This window comes from Phyllopteryx taeniolatus, chromosome 7 (assembly GCF_024500385.1).
Source record: "Phyllopteryx taeniolatus isolate TA_2022b chromosome 7, UOR_Ptae_1.2, whole genome shotgun sequence".
Classification (NCBI taxonomy): Eukaryota; Metazoa; Chordata; class Actinopteri; order Syngnathiformes; family Syngnathidae; genus Phyllopteryx; species Phyllopteryx taeniolatus.
This window is the reverse complement of record NC_084508.1, coordinates 1,462,501-1,480,970: the sequence shown is the minus strand read 5'-3', so window position 1 is coordinate 1,480,970 and position 18,470 is coordinate 1,462,501. Positions and strand designations below refer to the sequence as shown.

General features: G+C 43.1%; 1 protein-coding gene across 4 annotated transcripts in view; it reads right to left on the bottom strand.

Annotated features, from left to right (window-relative positions):
* The window catches only part of pomgnt1 (protein O-linked mannose N-acetylglucosaminyltransferase 1 (beta 1,2-)), an 80,594-nt gene that overhangs the window by 11,794 nt on the left and 50,330 nt on the right, over nt 1–18,470 (bottom strand). For all 4 annotated transcript variants that reach the window (XM_061778764.1, XM_061778763.1, XM_061778767.1 and 1 more), the window contains 5 exons: nt 9,764–9,889; nt 9,617–9,681; nt 9,462–9,506; nt 9,196–9,331; nt 3,820–3,929 (listed from right to left, as the gene is read on the bottom strand). In XM_061778764.1, coding sequence (XP_061634748.1) covers nt 3,820–3,929; nt 9,196–9,331; nt 9,462–9,506; nt 9,617–9,681; nt 9,764–9,889 — 482 coding nt within the window. The remainder of the gene's footprint in view (nt 1–3,819; nt 3,930–9,195; nt 9,332–9,461; nt 9,507–9,616; nt 9,682–9,763; nt 9,890–18,470) is intronic.

Genomic DNA, 18,470 nt, shown 5'->3' with positions numbered 1-18,470 from the left:
GTGAGAATCCTAATAACGCTGAGCGGAGACAGTCGGACAGCTGTGTCATTAGCTGCCAGTGGGCTCACGGCATTATATTTCTGCCACCGCAAGTACTTCCGGGACCCAGAGTCGCCATGGTGTCATGGCTAGACTTTTGTCAACACTATCTGCCAGTCAATGCGACAGCATGCTCCCAAAGTCAAATGAAAAGTTTCAACGAACAAAAAGCACTGTAATGTGGGTGGCAAACGTTATTACTATGTACTTATACACAATGTCGTACTGTTCAGTGTAAGTTTGTTTGTAAAAGACGTAAAACAAAAGTTTATGGAGCGCTGATGAGACGCACAGCCTTCCTGCACAATAGATGCAAAGAGGGCGGGGGTCGAGCGAGTGGAGGGGGAAAGAGAGAGACACACACACACACACACGGCACATTTAAAGGTACAAGCACGCAAGTCAGACTAGATTGTATTGATTACACTTCATAAAACGAGTTAATATCTTTACATTCTCTTCTATTATGGGTTCATGACAAAATTTTACAAATACTGCCACTGGTCTTTTTTTTGGGAGTGGAATAGATGATTGCATTTGCATTCATTTTAATGGAGAAATATGAGCATGGCCATAGAATGAATTAAACTCGTATCTCAAGATACCGCTGTATCAATAATAACAACAATAACATGCTAGCTACACGTTAGATGATCTGTCCATATTCAACTCGGGCATTGACGTGGATGAATATGCTTTAATAATATGACTCAACTCGTTCGGAGAAATTTTCGATGTGCCTTTAGTGAATTGTAAATTATACAGTCATTCGGCGTAGAGATCCATGAACCGGAAGAGGCGGGATCAGTGCGTGGCATTACCCCCGTTGACTACAGCGAATTTCAACATATATTTGATTGTCAGGTGAAGGGCTCAACTTCAGCGGACTAACCACAGAATCAGAATCATCTTTATTTGCCAAGTATGTCCAAAACACACAAGGAATTTGTCTCCGCATAAGAAAAACGATTTTCACGTTTATCGTGCTAGTTTTTGGGAGAATGTATCGTCTTGAAAAATTGTTATTGTGACAGGCCTAACGGTGGGTGTGTCAAGTCTGGACAGAAGAATGCGCGTAGCTGAGAGGTGCACAAGCCAGGCACATTAAAAGAGATGAACAGCATTTCCCTCCAGTGTGTAATTATCCAGCCAGAATTATACTATAAACGTGTTGATGGCAAGAAAAAGTGTGTGGTTGAGATGAAACTAGCTATGGGATATTTAACCAAATATTAGTGGCGGTTTATGTACAGTACTGTGGCTATTCAAGACGAGAGTGGTGTGAAAGTGTTTGCCCCCTTCACGAGTTCTTATTTTTTTGCATGTTTGTCACACTTAAACTGTTCCCATCATGAAACAAATGTAAATATTAGTCAAAGACAACACAAGTAAACACAAAATGCTGTTTTTAAATGACGAATGAATAATTTGTCTCGTCAGACCACAGAGTATTTTCCCAAAAGTCGTGGGGATCATCAAGATTTTTTCTGGCAAAATTGTGATGAGCCTTAATGTTCTGTTTGCTCAGCAGTGGTTTTCGTCTTGGAACTCTGCCGTGCAGGCCATATTTATGGTGGAGTCATGAACACTGATGTAGCGTTTATGTCTGAAATAAGAATTGTGCTTAATTTAGAAGGAAACGATGAGTTGGAAGCGGCGCCAGCGTCACTTCCGGGTTATCGGAATTTTAAATTACAGCGTTATAAATCAAGATATTTGATATATATGAGGGGGCACGGCTGGTTAGAGTGTCTGCCTCACAGTTCTGAGGACCGGGGTTCAATCCCTGTCCCCGCCTGCGTGGAGTTTGCATGTTCTCCCCGTGCCTGCGTGGGTTTTCTCCGGGCACTCCGGTTTCCTCCCACATCCCAAAAACATGCATGGTAGGTTAATTGAAGACTCTAAATTGCCCGTAGGTGTGAATGTGAGAGCGAATCGTTTGTTTGTTTGTTTGTTTGTTTGTGCCCTGCGATTGGCTGGCAACCAGTTCAGGGTGTACCCCGCCTCCTGCCCGATGATAGCTGCGATAGGCTCCAGCACTTCCGCGACCCTTGTGAGGATAAGCGGCTCAGATAATGCTTGGATGAATGGGTGATATATATGAGGGGCACCGCGTCATATTTTTTCACTTGAGGCGAAATGACGACAAACCTTTTTAATCAGTCTCTTATCGGAAGGTGGCTACATGTTAGAAACTTTGAGTTCTTGACTTTCCAGAGGTTTCATTCCGAATCCAAACTGCTTTTCTAGCATCTTCACGAACACAGAGCGGCTGGACTGCCTTTTGGCGTTATTTTTCCATTCTAGGACTATTTTGTGATTTAAAACCAGTGAAGTAAAAATAATTATTGCATTTAAGATAACGAGACCATTTCCTCACCCTGCATTGTTCCACGCTAATCCTCTTTCATACCTGTAATGAATGTTTCAAATGTTGTGTGGTGAACAATACTATTTTCCATGTGACATTTGTGGTGTGAGGTGAAACATTTCATTTGGTTCAGTTAACAACTGATTTGACGTTAGACATTCAAGTTTGCAGCAATACAGTCACTACTGGCGTTCATGTAAAGTTGTTAAATATTAACTCCCTGTCGAGTCACAGACTGTCTTATGAACCCATGTCTGTAGTGTCGTTCCGTCGCCCGTGGGTGTCACTGTTGCCTGTTCCAACTCCCAAGTACTCAACAGGGTGGAGGGGCCTTTGTTGGTGCAATCCTTCGACTGGCGGGGAGTTAATTAACTTAGCGTCCGGGGGCGAACTCGGCATCCTTGGGTCTCCGCTTTGAAAGGCCAGGCAGCCGTGATTCACTTAGCGTCAGCATGGCAAAGCAAATATCTGTCTTCTTTTTGATGGTTTATGCCGTTTATTTGTTTCGAGTCTGCGTGTGACTCTGCAGTTAACGTCTACCTCGGCGGGAAGCGGCGGTAATGCGAGGCTGGGGTGCCGGCTGGCATTTTTCGCGTGGCATGTCCGCTACACTGACCTTAACAGAGGGAAGTGAGTCCTGCAGTTCTTTGGATGTTGTCTTTTGTGACCTCTTGGATGAGTCGTCCCTGCGTATTTTTGGTCGGCCGGTCACTCCTGGCAAGGTTCACCACTGTTCTATGTTTTCACCATTTGTGGTTAAGGGCTCTCACTGTGGTTCGCTGGAGTCTCAAAGCTTTAGAAATATCTTTCTAACCTTTTCCATACTGATAAATCTCAATTACTTTCTCATTTGTTCCTGAATTTCTTCAAATTTCGGCATGATGTCTACCTTTTGAGAATCTTTTGGTCTACTTCACTTTGTCAGGCATGTCCTATTTAAGTGATTTCTTGATTGAGAACAGGTGTGGCAGTGTCAGGCCTGGGTGTGGTTAGAGAAATTTAACTCACGTATGATAAACCACAGTTATGTTTGGGGGGGCGGGGGGCAAACACTTTCACACATAGCCATGTAGGTTTGGATTTTTTTTTTCTCCCTTAATAAAAACATGTAAAAACTGTATTTTGTGTGTACTTGTGTTGTCTTTGACTAATATTTACATTTATTTGATGATGGGAAACAATTTAAGTGTGACGAACATGCAAAAAAATAAATCAGGAAGGGGGCAAACATTTTTCACACCACTATGTATTATTTTAACCCTGTGTGGATTAGAGAGAATCCTAAATTCAAATTTGTGCACCCAATTCTCGTCTTTAAAAATCCGCGATTATATACATTATGTATCACATAACCATGGTAAAAATAATGCTAATAACATACAGCATGTCAAGACAAGCGGCTAACTTACGAGTATGGGGAGATTGGTACGGCCACCACTAGGATATGATTTTTCTTTCTAAACAGTCGCCACAGGCCTCTGTGATTTCCACGTACATCCAGGTCCCAAACATGGAGGCACTTGTAGAAGAATGAGCAAGACATAAGAGGGTTTTAAAGACAGATCCATCCACACTGTTGTTTACATATATTGCTAATATCACATAGGGCTGGGCTATTACCGAAATTTCTCGTGAATAATGCATGTCTTTCCGAAGTCAATCAATCACATTTTATTTATATAGCACTTTTCATAAATAAACAATGCAACCGAAAGTGCTCCACAGATATAAAAACAGACAATTAAAATAGCAGGTAATATATATATATATTTTTTATTTATTTATTTATTTATTTATATTTTAAAAACACCCCTCCCATCCCCATATATACATAAATGCAAACGCACCGATACACACACATCCGCATGTACACACAAACACAGGATGTAGTGTATTGACAAGTAGTATAGTATAGAGACATGGCAAGGCACTGAGGATCCTGGGCATGGAATGACAACCTGTAGGAGCCATGCACACCAAGACATGTCGTGATTAGTGATCGTGACAAATTTCAGGAAGATTAGCTGATCATATTTAGCCGTGTGTTAGAAATAGATACAATCAGTCATCGTTTTTCTGCTGTACTTTCGTTTGCAAGTTGTAGATGTAAACAGTAAGAAGTAGTGCACCCTAAAACCCCATTCGCAATTCGTATTGACAGTAACGAATGACTAGCGACTCACAAACGAACCGTTACTCCTTGCACTATTATGAAATAATAGTCCAAAACATGAAAAATCTATTGAACCGGGAAGAGCATATGCTCGGTCGTTTTGACTGGCGCGTATTAGCTGTGGCGTCTCTCTACTGTAAAGTTTTTTTTTTAAGTTTAAAAAAAATCTACTTTAAAGGGGATCCCTCGCCGTACCTTAGCCACAGGTAGAATCCCAGGTCTATTTGCGTTGGTTGGTGCCATAAATTCTCACGGACCGGACCAAAGCTAGCCTGCTGGCTACCCAGCAGCTCAAATCATCTTTCACGCTTTTTAGATACATTTTCTCCGATTCATTTGCCGTGTTCACCCTGTCCAGCGATTGCTCCTTTTCGGCTTCTGTTGTGGTGCTTCCATGTTATCCGTAAAGCTCATTGGAGCTAAGCCTAAATCCAAACCTCCTTCAGCGGCAAACTCATTATTATTAATTTTTTTTCCCGAACAAACTTAAACAGATATCGGTGAAGCTACAATGCGTACAATACAAGCACAGTCAGTCAAAATTACATAAACAACAGATGTGGCAGCATTCCAGCTCATCAGAATAAAGAAAGAAGCATTTTATTCTTTGAGTCGTTTTAATTCTAATGTACAAATTGTGATGAGGCATTATTTTTTTTCGCGGGGTTTTGCAAGCCAATCCAAATCACCACTAATTCGTTGGTCGTGCCAGTAAGTAGCAGTAAACAAGGACCAATTGCGGACATTTGAAAGTAGCAATCATTTTAAAAGGATTTGTAGCAATGCATCAATAACTGGAAAAATATAACTGTTAAATACAAGGTGTCTTCATTGTTTGTTTATATTGTTAACTTGTATACTTAGAAAATACGCAGGACTGTAAACTAGTGTGCACTGTTATATTTGTTGCACTGTTGAGTAAAAAATTCTGATAGTTTTCTATATTTTCTTTGCCTTGTTATTTTTTTATTTTGTATGCTAATGTAATGTGAGGTTTACTATTTTCAATATTGACCATGACATCCCAAGGCGTTCCCAGGCCAGCCGAGAGACAGTCTCTCCAGCTTCGCCTTTCGGCTTAGCTCTTCACCACAACAGACCGATCACTGCAGACGCTGCACCGATCCGCCTGTCGATCTCCCGTTCCATTCTTCTCTCACTCGTGAACAAGACCACCAAACTCTGACACTGGTCGTACAGGGACCGAACAGCCTGTATCAGGGGGTTCGGCACCCCATACTCCTGAAGCACCCGCCCACAGAACACCCCGAGGGATATGGTCAAGCACCTTCTCCAAGTCCACAAAACACATGTAGAGTGGTTGGGCGAACTCCCATGCACCCTCGAGGACCCTGCCGAGTGTGTAGAGCTGGTCCACTGTTTCACAGCCAGGACAAAAACCACACTGCTCCTCCTGTTTCGACTTCCCGACGGACCCTCCTCTCCAGCACCCCTGAATAGGCCTTACCAGGGAGGCTGAGGAGTGTGATCACCCTATAGTTGGAACACACACCCCGGTACCCCTTCTTAAAAAGGGGGACCACCACCCCAGTCTGCCAATCCAGAGGACAGACCGACAACATCCAGAGGCTTTAGGAACTCCGGGCGAATCTCATCTAACCCTGGGGCATTGCCACCGAGGAGCTTTTTAACCACCTTGGTGACCTCAGCCCCAGAGATAGGAGAGCCCGCCTCAGAGAACCCAGACTCTGCTTCCTCATGGGAAGGCGTGTCGGTGGAATTGAGGAGGTTTTTGAAGTATTCTCCCCACGACTCACAACGTCCTGAGTCGAGGTGAGCAGTGCCCCATCCCCACTATACACAATGTTGATGGTGCACTGCTTCCCTCTCCTGAGACGCCGGATGGTGTACCACAATTTCCTCGAAGCTGTCCGGAAGTCGTTCTCCATGGCCTCACTGAACACGCCAGAGTTTTTGCCTCAGCGACCACCAAAGCTGCATTCCGCTTGGCCAGCCGGTAAGGCCCGATAGGACTCCTTCTTCAGCTTGATGGAATCCCTCACCGCTGGTGTCCACCAATGGGTTCGGGGATTGCCGCCACAACAGTCACCGATTACCTTTCTCCCAATCACGCTCTTCCAGGTCTCACTGTCATTGCCAACGTGAGCATGGAAGTCCCCCAGCAGAACGATGGAGTCCCCAGCAGGAGCGTTCTGCAGCACCCCCTCCAAGGACTACAAAAAGGGTGGGTACTCTGAACTGCTATTTGGTGCATAGGCACAAACAACAGTCAGGACACATCCCCCCCACCCGAAGGCAGAGGAAGGCTACCCTCTCGTCCACTGGGGTGAACCCCAATGTAAAGGCGCCGAGGTGAACCCCAATGTAAAGGCGCCGAGCTGGGGGGCAATAAGTATACCCACCCCTATTCAGCGCCTCTCACCGTGGGCAACTCCAGAGTGGATGTGAGTCCAACCCCTCTCAAGAGGACTGGTATCAGAGCCCAAGCCATGTGTGGAGGCGAGCCCAACTATATCTCCTCGGAACCTCTCAACCTCACACACCAGCTAGGGCTCCTTCCCTGCCAGGGAGGTGACATTCCACGTCCCTAGAGCCAGTTTCTGCAGCTGGGGTTATGATCACCAAGGTCCCCGCCTTCGGCTATCGCCCAGCTCACACTGCACCAGACACCTATGGGCCCTCCTACAGGTGGTGAGCCCATGGGAAGGGGGACCCACTTTACCCTTTTGGGCTGTGGCCGGCCGGGCCCCATGGGTGCAGGCCCGGCCACCAGGCGCTCGCCTTCGAGCCCCACCTCCAGGCCTGGCTCCAGAGGGGGGCCCCGGTGACCCGCGTCCGGGCAAGGGAGTCCACTTTTTGTCGTCATCGTAAGGGGTCTTTGAGCCGTGCTGTGTCTGGTCCCTCACCTTGGACCTGTTTGCCATGGGTGACCCTGCCAGACAACTTAGCTCCTAGAATCATTGGGACAAACAAACCCCTCCACCACGATAAGGTGACTGCTCAAGGGCCTGCTAATTTTTTATATTGTTTAATGATTTGTGTATTGTTATAATTTAATTTGAAACTATGTAATCTGTAGTGTTATTAAAGAAAATGCACATTTGCAAGTAGCAATAATGTTAATGCCGTATGTAGCATCAAATATTTTCATTTTGATACAACTTCATATGTTAAATGTTAAACCACTCTCTAGGTTCTTTAATTTTCAGTACAGATGCTTGAAAACTGTCAGTTTGAAAAAGTTTAAAAACAATGTGAAAAAATAGTGATAATAATGGGGATCGGACAATATACAAAAATATACATCCAAAATATACTTTACAAAATATGTCCCAGCCCTAACATCACATATACAGTATATCACTTGGAAAATGCTTCAGGAAAACCTTTAGTTGCTCACTCAATTCTCATACTCGCTACTCATTCTGCTCATAATCATAGATAATTGTTCAAAGCGGGAGTGTGTGCAGATGCCTCATGCCTTTCATGTCTTATACGTCTCTTTTGGACAATTAGGTAATTGTCCCTCTTAGGATTGTTTGCAGTTAACTACCAGCTGTTAGAAGATGTCTGGTGTGGGAAATGAAGGTTGAAAGGAACTGACAGCAAGAGGAACAATGCCCTAGCCGAATGGACTTTTTCCACGCGAGGTAGACCAATTCTGTAAATGTTAGCAAGGACGAGCATGAAGTTGAGATGCACGTGCTGCTTAGATGAATAAGCAAGGCGGTCTATCCCAGTTGCATCCCATTCTGGATTCACTCCTGAATCATTAGGGGCTTTTTCCACCAACTAGCCCAGGAACTTGGAGCAGAAGCTTCTGGTAGCAAAAGGTTCCTGTGGCCTATGTGGTTTGTGTTTCCATCACACTAATTAATTCAGGGTAGGTTAAGCAAATTAGCCTGATGTTGCTCATTACTGACACCTACTGGATCTAGAAAATGCTGCTATTTCAAGCTTTCAATGTCAAATTTTATATCTTAGTCTAAAGTTACAATATTTTTGATGCCATTAAAACCAAACCCTTTGACCAGGTGGGGCAATTCAGAACTCAGTGGGAACACGTACAAATTGCTGTTTGGAAACCTCACGCCCCTGAGCCCCGGCCAAGGAAGACACACATGCCCACTTGGGCTCAGACCTCCGGTCCTTAGGAGGACCAAGTCGGCCAGTAGTGGACCTTGCCGCCGGGGCAGCGGAAGATCTCGCTGCGAGCCCACTGCCACGCTCGAGCTGTGTTTCAAAGTTTTGCTTCTTGTTCCGAGAAACAGTAAACGCCGACAGTTGTCAACCAATCAGCATTCGTCAGCACAGTCCACCACCTCAAAGAGTTCCTGGTAGCTCGTGGAAGACCCTATCAGAGGAACGAAATTATCCAGGGGGAACCTTCCATGGCCTGGTAGTGTTTTGTTTTTTTGGTGGGGACACAGGGGGAACTCAAGCTACCAGGGTAGCTCGGGAAGTTCCTGCGGTGGGAAAGCCTCTATTGCTTCTGCTGTATTAAATCTACAAAGGTGAATCATAAACCAAATCCTCTTCGCCAAATAATTTTTGACAAAAGAACACATTTTTCCCAACAGGATTAGCTAACACTAGCACCCTAGCACCACAATTTACACTAAGGAGCTACCTTAGCAAGCTCAGTCCAGGTCAAGGAGTCCGTCTCCGACTCCATCTTAATGAACATGACATACACTTTCCCCTCAGAGTCTGGCAGCATCGAGTCCTCACACAGGTTCTTCGTGTGGTCAAGCACCTCTGCCTCCCTGGAATCACAAATTGTTAATCAAGAAAACTGACAAAGATAATGTAACAGCTACAGTATAAATACGAACTTCGCCTAGTTATTGATTGAAACAAACAATATGCTCAGTGTCTCATCTAAATCTCACTCACCGAAGCAGGTTTTGGATTTCCACTTCATAGGCATCCTTCTTTAAACTGTGGTAATGAGTAGAAAAACACCTTGTTGTTCTATATCATAAAATCTAAAAGCACCAAGTGTTGTTTATCCTGTTTATAAGCATCAGTCATTTGGCAGTACACCTAACCTGTCCACGTTCTTCAGCTGAATGTGAGGAACTGTGTTGAACTTGTGTTTCTTGAAATATACCTCCTATGTAAAAAGAGAGAGTACAAACAAGAAAGTCAATAACTCTGCATTAAGGACTCATTTTTGAAGGGATTTTGCAACTTACATGAAAATATCCATTCATGTTAAGGCCAATGATGCCAAAGTGGTAGGAGCGGGACACATCAGGTATGATACACTCTCTACCCTTCCTCTGCTCTGGCATTCGCATCCACATGTCCCAATCCCACAGCTACATTAGAAACACATACCATGGTCATATCAGCTTCAAAACAACAACAAAGCTAAAGGTACACAATCTAAATGCCTTTTTCAAAAGGTTTCACATAATGGGTTTCTACTGTGTTTGTGGCATAAATTAAAATGCATGTGACAGCATTGCATTTCGACCATTCATTATGCGACTGGTACTCAGAGGTGGGTAGGAATGGGTTCTGTTACATTTACGCCCAGAGATAGCTGGGATAGGCTCCAGCACGCCCACGACCCTAGTAAAGGATAAGCACTACAGAAGATGAATGAATGATTTACACTTTATTTAACCAGGTAAACAACCATTTAAAAAAGAACATCTCTTTTGCAATGGTGACCTGGCCAAGAAGGGAGCAAGTTAAATGTTAAGTCCAACTCAATCATATTCAAGTTTATTTGTATCTTCCCTCTCAAAAAGATACAAAAATAAATCAGTTGAATTGTACACATTTTGTTTTATTTGACCTTCATGCTGTGATTCAAAAAATAATCACTAGTTACTCAGTACTTAAGTAGTTATTTTTTTCCACAGAGTACTTTCTTACACAAGTAATTATTTGGAAGATTACATTTTACTTTTATTCGATTCATATTTTAAAGTAGCAGTACTCTTACTTGAGGACAATATTTGGCTAGTCTACCTACCTACTCTGCGGCTACCCCACAACATGTAAAGTTTGTCTGGCTGTAAAATCTGATGCAGACAACATACTGTACATCTGTTGTCTGTTGCTCTTTCCCCAAATCGCCCATAGAGATTTGTGCACACTTTGGCATGTCCTATTATATTTGGTACAGTCAGTCTCAAGAATGTGTATTGTGTCAGGGCATAACCTACAGAAGTTTAGTTATCAGTGGGAGGGAAAGGCAGAGCAATATCATATGTATTGACTGTCAATATAAGATGTTTTTAACCCAACATTTTGCTTTGAAGAATAAATCTGTCCTCAGATGATCTATCAGATCATGAAAAAGAAAAAAAAAAAAACATTGTAGGCGAAATCCCCCGGGCCCCTGCAAATATTTTTATTTTAACATAAATTAAGCAATCTGGAAGACTCTGAAGAGTACAAAAAGGCAAAATAAACGCATTTTCTTTACGCAGAAAAACCTTTATTTACACCGCTCAACCACATGTACAAATTTAAGATGAAAATGAAATTTGCCTCATTTCTTTGCTTTTTTTTTGGCCTCCAACTTGAGCCAGGCCCATCTCCACCTGCCCCTGATGCCTGCCTCAAGCTGTGCACATGAGCAGCATCCTCCTCTTTAAGCACTCTCATTCTGGAAAAGAATTGACTCAAATCATTGTCTGTTTCACTTCTTTTTTTGCTTCACTATTACAACTTCAAAGGCAAATCCCAAATGCATCATCCTCCAGGAAAATGTTAAGTACAGTATTTTTCTGTTTGTATTGGCATTTCTAAATTTGAAGTCAATTCATTCTGTGTTGTGACATAATCCGTAACATCGCTCCGTCGCGTAATACATTTAACATTAACATCAGTTAATTAATTAGATAATTGTCAGCGTCTTTCCGAGTTAATACAAGATGTACTTGCGGATCAGCTCTTGTCGCCGATGTTACGTGTGCTCTGCGGTTCCGCTGGGACCACCAGGGCCATGGCCCGCAGCACCTCAATGCAAAAATGCAAAAATGTTGCTTAAACTTAAGAGCAGCAATAGACGATGTCCGCTCCAGAGGTGGGTAGAGTAGCCAAATCTTGAACTCAAGTAAGAGTGTCACTTGACAATAATGTGAAATGTGAAAAGTAAAATGTAGTCCTTCAAAAAATTACTTGAGTAAAAAGTACACAGTGAAAGTGAGTAAATAGTGAGTAACTTCCTTTTTTTTTTTTTAGGGGTAGACAAAAGTGACACCAACTACAGGTAAGAGGGAATAGCTTTACAATTCAAACCTTAGTGAACCATTCAGGCTTAGGAGCGGTACTAAAGAGTGCACCCACAGATGCAAGGCTTATTACTCATAAATTACTCATAGCGAATCTGACAATGAAAACAGCTGTTAAGACACAAAGGCTTGTTCAATAAACCTGATTTAGCCCAACCGCCTGTGTCTCAAAGTATTCTTTGCTTCCACTCGACATGAACACTTTCTCAGCCCCGGAAATCCACCTCACGCGCATGTGTGTGTCTGTGTATGCACAGCCAAAACTACAAAAAAAAACATCGGCAATTTACTGCAAGGTGTTTTCTCAAGTTATAAGTCGGCTGAAATATCCACGTTTGGGCGTACAGTGTCAGAAAATATACAATACATAAAAGCTGTTGCTTTTGTTCGTTTAAATGTAAACACGACGAGTAGCGCGCCGTTGGTAACGACGACCTTCCTAACATGGTGGCCACGTAGGTGGGCGGGCTTATCTAGTGTTCATTCTATAGTGTATGCCTGGGAAACCAATAGAAGACGTTGTGTGAGGTCATGTGAATTTCTTGTGTTATTTGATTGGTGAACTAGACTTAAACGTCACTAGTGCTAAGTTTGGATTGGAGCAAAGAGCGGCCCCCTTAACACTGTGCATGGACAATAAATTTGAAAAACAAAACATTTATGCTAGTTATAACATGCTAGGGGCAAAAGTATTTATATAGATACATTTAAAGCAGTGCGAGTCTCAATTGTTTGAGCTTTATGTTTGTTAGTCCTTAACTCATGCACTACCAGCCTTCCCAGTTAATAAGGATATTTGACTTCTAAAGCCATTAATGTGGTATTTCGACATCAGCAATAACAGATTTATTAAATAACCAGAATGGATTTGGCACCTGCCCACAAAGCCAAAACTACCAATACCTGGCTTAATGGACATGGAATAACAGTACTTGATGAGCCAGCAAACTTGCCAGACTTGAACCCCATTGAAAATTTATGGGGTATTGTCAAGAGGAAGTTGAGGGAACAGAAATGCAGACGATCTGGCCAACATTTCTGGTGTTTACGATCCTTTTTTGTTGGTCAGATGAAATATTCTCAATTTGTGAAATACTGGATTAGTTTTTTTTGCCATAATCATCAAAATTTAAACCAATGCTTGAAATATTTCACTTTGTGTGTGGTCAACTAATATAACATAAGTTTCACTTTTTGAAACAACTTATTGAAATAAATGGACTTTCGCTCGATATTCTATGTTTTTGGCACAAAGCTGTAATGTCATGGTTGCTTCTGGAATGGGCTCACTCGTCTTTATTGATGATGTAACTCATGATGGCAGCAGCAGAATGAATTCCAAAGTCTACAAAACCATTTTGTCTGGCAATTTACAGAAAAATGCATCCAAACTAATCGGGAGAAACTTCATCATGCAACAAGACAATGACCCAAAACACACTGCCAACACAACAAAGGACTTCATCAGAGGTAAAAAGTGGAAGGTCTTAGACTGGCCAAGTCAATCACTGGACCTTAACCCATTTTACCAGCATTTTACCTGCTGAAGAGGAGACTGAAGGGAGAAACCCCCAGAAACAAAAGAACTAAAAGAGGCTGCAGTAAAGGCCTGGATAAGCATTTCAAATGAAGAATGCAACAGTCTGGTGAAGTCAATGGGTCCCAGGCTTGATGCATTTATTGCAAGTAAGGGTTATGCCAAGAAATATTAAACGTTATGTATCCATCCATCCAGTTTCCGTACCATTTATCCTCACTAGGGTTGCGGGCGTGGTGGAGCCTATCGGAGCTATCTTCGAGCGAGAGGCAGGGTACTCCCTGAACTGGTCGCCAGCCAGTTCAAACAACCATTCACGCTCATATTCACAACTACGGGCAATTTAGAGTCTTTAATCAACCTACCATGCGTGTTTTTGGGATGTGGGAGGAAACTGGAGTACGCGGAGAAAAGCCACGCAGGCACGGGGAGAACATGCAAACTTCACACAGGCGAGGCCAGATTTGAACGCGCTACCTCAGAACTGTGAGGCAAATCTGCTAACCACTCGGTCACCGTGCTGCAAATGTTATTCATTTTAAGTTAATTTAATAATATCTGTTCAAATAGTTTTGTTCACTTGAAAATTGGGTGGTTTTGAACAAAAGGTGCTCTGTCCTGAGTCAAATCTAGATGTACCATGAAATAAAAGATGGAATTCTGGACTTTTGTCTCATATTCATCTTTTGATCTGAAACCCAAATGTCTTCAGTTTACAACAAAAACAAAGGAATTGAGTTTGCTATTCCAATACGTTTGGACGGGACTGTACCTTCAACAGCACAAGTTCTAATATGATATGCCATAAACTGTGCCACCATCAAAAAAAGATATGGAGATGCAGGACAACCCTGTCTTATATCTCTAGAAAGCTCAAATCTAGAGGATGTGCCACCTGATGGGTCAATGGAGCTATTGCTGTTCTCATAGAAGGTTTTAATGGCTGAGCAAAAGTAACTCCCAAAGACAAATTTATTTAATGATTGCAATGTGAACTGATGCTCCACTATATCAAAAGCCTTATAGAAATCTAAGAAATAAAATAAAATTAAAATTATTCTCCAAAATTCCAGAATAATCCAAAATGTCAATAAGTCTAATATAGTTTGTTATGTGTCTTTTGGAGATAAACCCTGACGGAGTTTCATCAATAATTGAATTCAATATCATTTTCAATCTTCTAGCGAATATCATGAAAAATATTTTATAATTATTATTAGGTAAAGATATCTGATGCCAGTTATCAATCAGAGAAGTGTCCTTGTTGGGTTTAGGAATTAAATTTATGTCTGTGTCAGTGTGTCAACTTGACAAATGCAATCGTGAGATTTTGAGAATTGTTTGTCTTGATTTGACTCCCAGCAGCATGAAATGTGATTTGAATCTTAAGGAGTTGAGTTGCCAAAACTAAAGTGCAAACATTCCATGTGCTTGACCTGTGAGTAAAGAGAGTACCAAATTGAGGTTATTTTATATTAATATATGATTTTAAATTTTTAGACAAGATTCAAGCCGGTGGGTGTGGTCTTCTCCATCCCTCTTAACATACCCCTGAGGTACTTAACCTTGCGCTCGTGTTTTTTCTCTCCTCATGTCTTGCTGGCAGCTCGCCAGCCGGGCTGGCCGTGGGGCACCCCTCCCCCTTTTGCCCTTCCTTTATTCGGGCACACGGATCGGTAACCACAGGCCTTGGAGATGGAGATCTGGCTCCCAAGCTTCTATGGAACGCCGCTGCTAAGCCTCCCAAACAGTTGCTGTTCGGCTACCAGCCAAGCGCGAGTCTTCTGGACGTGCAAGCGTATCCCGGAAAGCAGGCGGGGAGTAAGACGGTCCTACTCTCCCAAGAAGGCGTGACGCACAACAATTTTTCTTCTTTTTGCCTCTTTTGTTCCTTGTTTTATTTTTCTACATCTTTTTCTTCTGCAACAAAATCTGTCGCCTTGCTTCCTGAGCCACTTCCAGAGAGAGACTACCACCCACCAGCTTGAGCCTACGGTCGTGAGTAGACATGGCAACTTTTGCCAGACTAAAATATTAGTGCGTAACAATTTCGGGGAAATTACTAGCTTCAGATAAAATCTCAATTTTGTTCTCTCTCTCTCGCTCTCCCGTCCCCACTGGACGCAATAAACGGTCACGTTTCCAACTTTAGTCCCCCACAATGTTCTATTTCCCTTTTCGTACACCTACTTTACGTCTTTTTATCATTAGTGTTATTTTCTTTCGTATGTTAGATCCCTTTTTGTGTTCCCATCTAGATCCCTTGTAGATGTCATTAAATATACCATAAAATTCCACTCTTGGTTGTATTTGGTGTGTGTTCTGAGTTGAAGTAAGCCTCTGTCATCTAGAACTCAAAATTTCATAGTGTTGCAACCTTCAGATTACGAGACTGATAAAAAGGTTTGTCGTCACTTTCCCTAAATGTTATACCAATAAAAAGTGACGTGGTGCCCCTTTACGAGACATATTAGTTTGATTTCAACATCCATCCATCCATCCATTTTCAACCCCTTATACGAGGTCTGGTCGAGAGGCTTTAACAGGGACGCAGAGACTTCCCTCTCCCCTGCCACTTCATCCAGCTATTCCGGGGGGATCCCGAGGCGTTCCCAGCCCAGCCGAAAAACGTAGTCTCTCCAGCGTGGCCTGGGTCGTCCCCGGGGTCTCCGGACGTGCCCGGAACACCTCACCAGGGAGGCGTCCGGGAGGGATCCAAATCAGATGCCCCAGCCACCTCATCTGGCTCCTCTCGATGTGGAGGAGCAGTGGCTCTACTCTGAGATCCTCCCGGATGACCGAGCTGCTCACCCTATCTCTAAGGGAGAGCCTGGACACCCTGCGGACGAAACTTATTTCAGCCGCTTTTATCCGGGATCTTGTTCTTTCGGTCAGGACCCACAGCTCGTGACCATAGATGAGGGTAGGAACGTAGATCGACCGGTAAATTGAGAGCTTCGCCTTTCAACTTAGCGCCTTCTTTACCACAACGGACCGATACAAAGTCAGCATCACTGCAGACGCTGCACCAATCCGCCTGTCACATTCCATTCTTCTCTCACTCGTGAACAAGAACCCAAGATACAGCCTTGGCGGAGTCCAACCCTCACCGGAAATGAGTCCGACTTACTAGCGGATATGCGGACAAAACTCTGACTCCGGTCGTACAGGGACCGAACAGCCCGTATCAGGAGGTTCGGTACCCCTTACTCCCGAAGCACCCCCCACAGGACTCCCCGAGGGAGACGGTCTAACGCCTTCTCCAAGTCCACAAAACACATGTAGACTGGTTGGGCGAACTCCCATGCACCCTCGAGGACCTTGCCGAGGATGTAGAGCTGGTCCACTGTTCCACGGCCAGGATGAAAACCACACTACTCCTACTGAATCAGAGATTCGACTTCCCGACGGACCCTCCTCTCCAGCACCCCTGAATAGACCTTACCAGGGAGGCTGAGGAGTGTGATTGATGATTGATTTCAACAATTAAACTTAAAATGACGGTAAACCGGAAGTAACGCAAGCGTCGCTTGAGCCTTGGTGAGAGAGGTAAAGAAGAACCCAAAGATCACTGTGGCTGACCTTCAGAGATGCAGTCGGGAGATGGGAGAAAGTTCCAGCAAGTCAACCATCACTGCAGCCTTCCAGCAGTTGGGGCTTTATGGCACAGTGGCCCGACGGAAGCGTCTCCTCAGTGCAAGACCCATGAAAGTCCGCATGGAATTTGCTAAAAAAAAACACCTGAAGGACTCCAAGATGGTGAGAAATAAGATGTCTGGTCTGATGAGACTAAGATCGAACTTTTTGGCCTTAATTCTAAGCCGTATGTGTAGAGAAAACCAGGCACTGCTCATCGCCTGTCCAATACAGTCCCAACAGTGAAGCATGGTGCTGTCATGCTGTGGGGGTGTTTTTCAGCTGCAGGGACAGGACAACTGGTTGCAATCGAAGGAAAGATGAATGCGGCCAAGTACAGGGATATACCTGGATGAAAACCTTCTCCAGAGTGCTCAGGACCACAAACTGGGCCGAAGGGTCACCTTCCAACAAGACAATGACCCTAAGCACACAGCTAAAATAACAAAAGAGTGGCTTCAGAACAACACCTGAAAATGGCTGTCCACCAACGTTCATCATCCAACCTGACAGAACTGAAGAGGTTCTGCAAGGAGGAATGGCAGAGGATCCCCATATCCAGGTGTGAAAATCTTGTTGCATCATTCCCAAAAAGACTCATGGCTGTATTAGCTCAAAAGGCTGCTTCAACAAAATATTGAGCAAAGTGTCTGAATACTTATGGGTGTGTGATATTTCAGTTTTTCTTTTTTAATAGATCTGCAAAAATTTCAACAAATGAATTTTTTCTGTCAATATGGGGTGCTTTGTGTGCATTGAGGAAAAATGAATTTAAATGATTTTAGCAAATGGCTGCAATATAACAAAGAGTGAAAATTTGAAGGGGGTCTGAATACTTTCCGTACCCACTGTATATATCAAGAACATTACTGCATGACAGTTATTGCAGTATGAAATGTTCAAGTGCATAACATCATCATATCATCTATCATAATCATTAAAAAAAATGATGGCAAATTATTTTAATCTATTTCTTTGTGTTTGGCTCAGTTGTAGGTGAACATCACATAACCTTTAGATGGCAGCAATGCTCTTAAATATTTCCAGTCTGCCGGAAATCAAGACGACGACGACGAAGAAGAACGTATTAAAGAAGAAGACAGAGAAGATGTAGAAGAAGAAGAAGCAGAACAACAACAAAAAAGGTGACATGTCGAATGAATAAAATGCGGTGAGCTGTAAACGAAGTGCATAAAAATTAAAGAAACAAGACCGATTCTTCAGACTGCGAAATTGAGCAGAAGCAATTGTCCAGGGCCTTCAATGCAGTCCCATGCCCCATACACACAATAGTAATGGCTGTTTCTTTTTTTTTTTTTATTAGATTTTAGAGTCTATAAACAGGGCCAGCGAGAAGGAAAGTGATGTCAGCATTTTCCCCATACTCTGATTGGCTGATCAGAGCTACTCAAGTAGGATTCATAATTACATAAAGGTGACTGAGGAGAGGACAAATCTCAGACATTAAAAATAAAT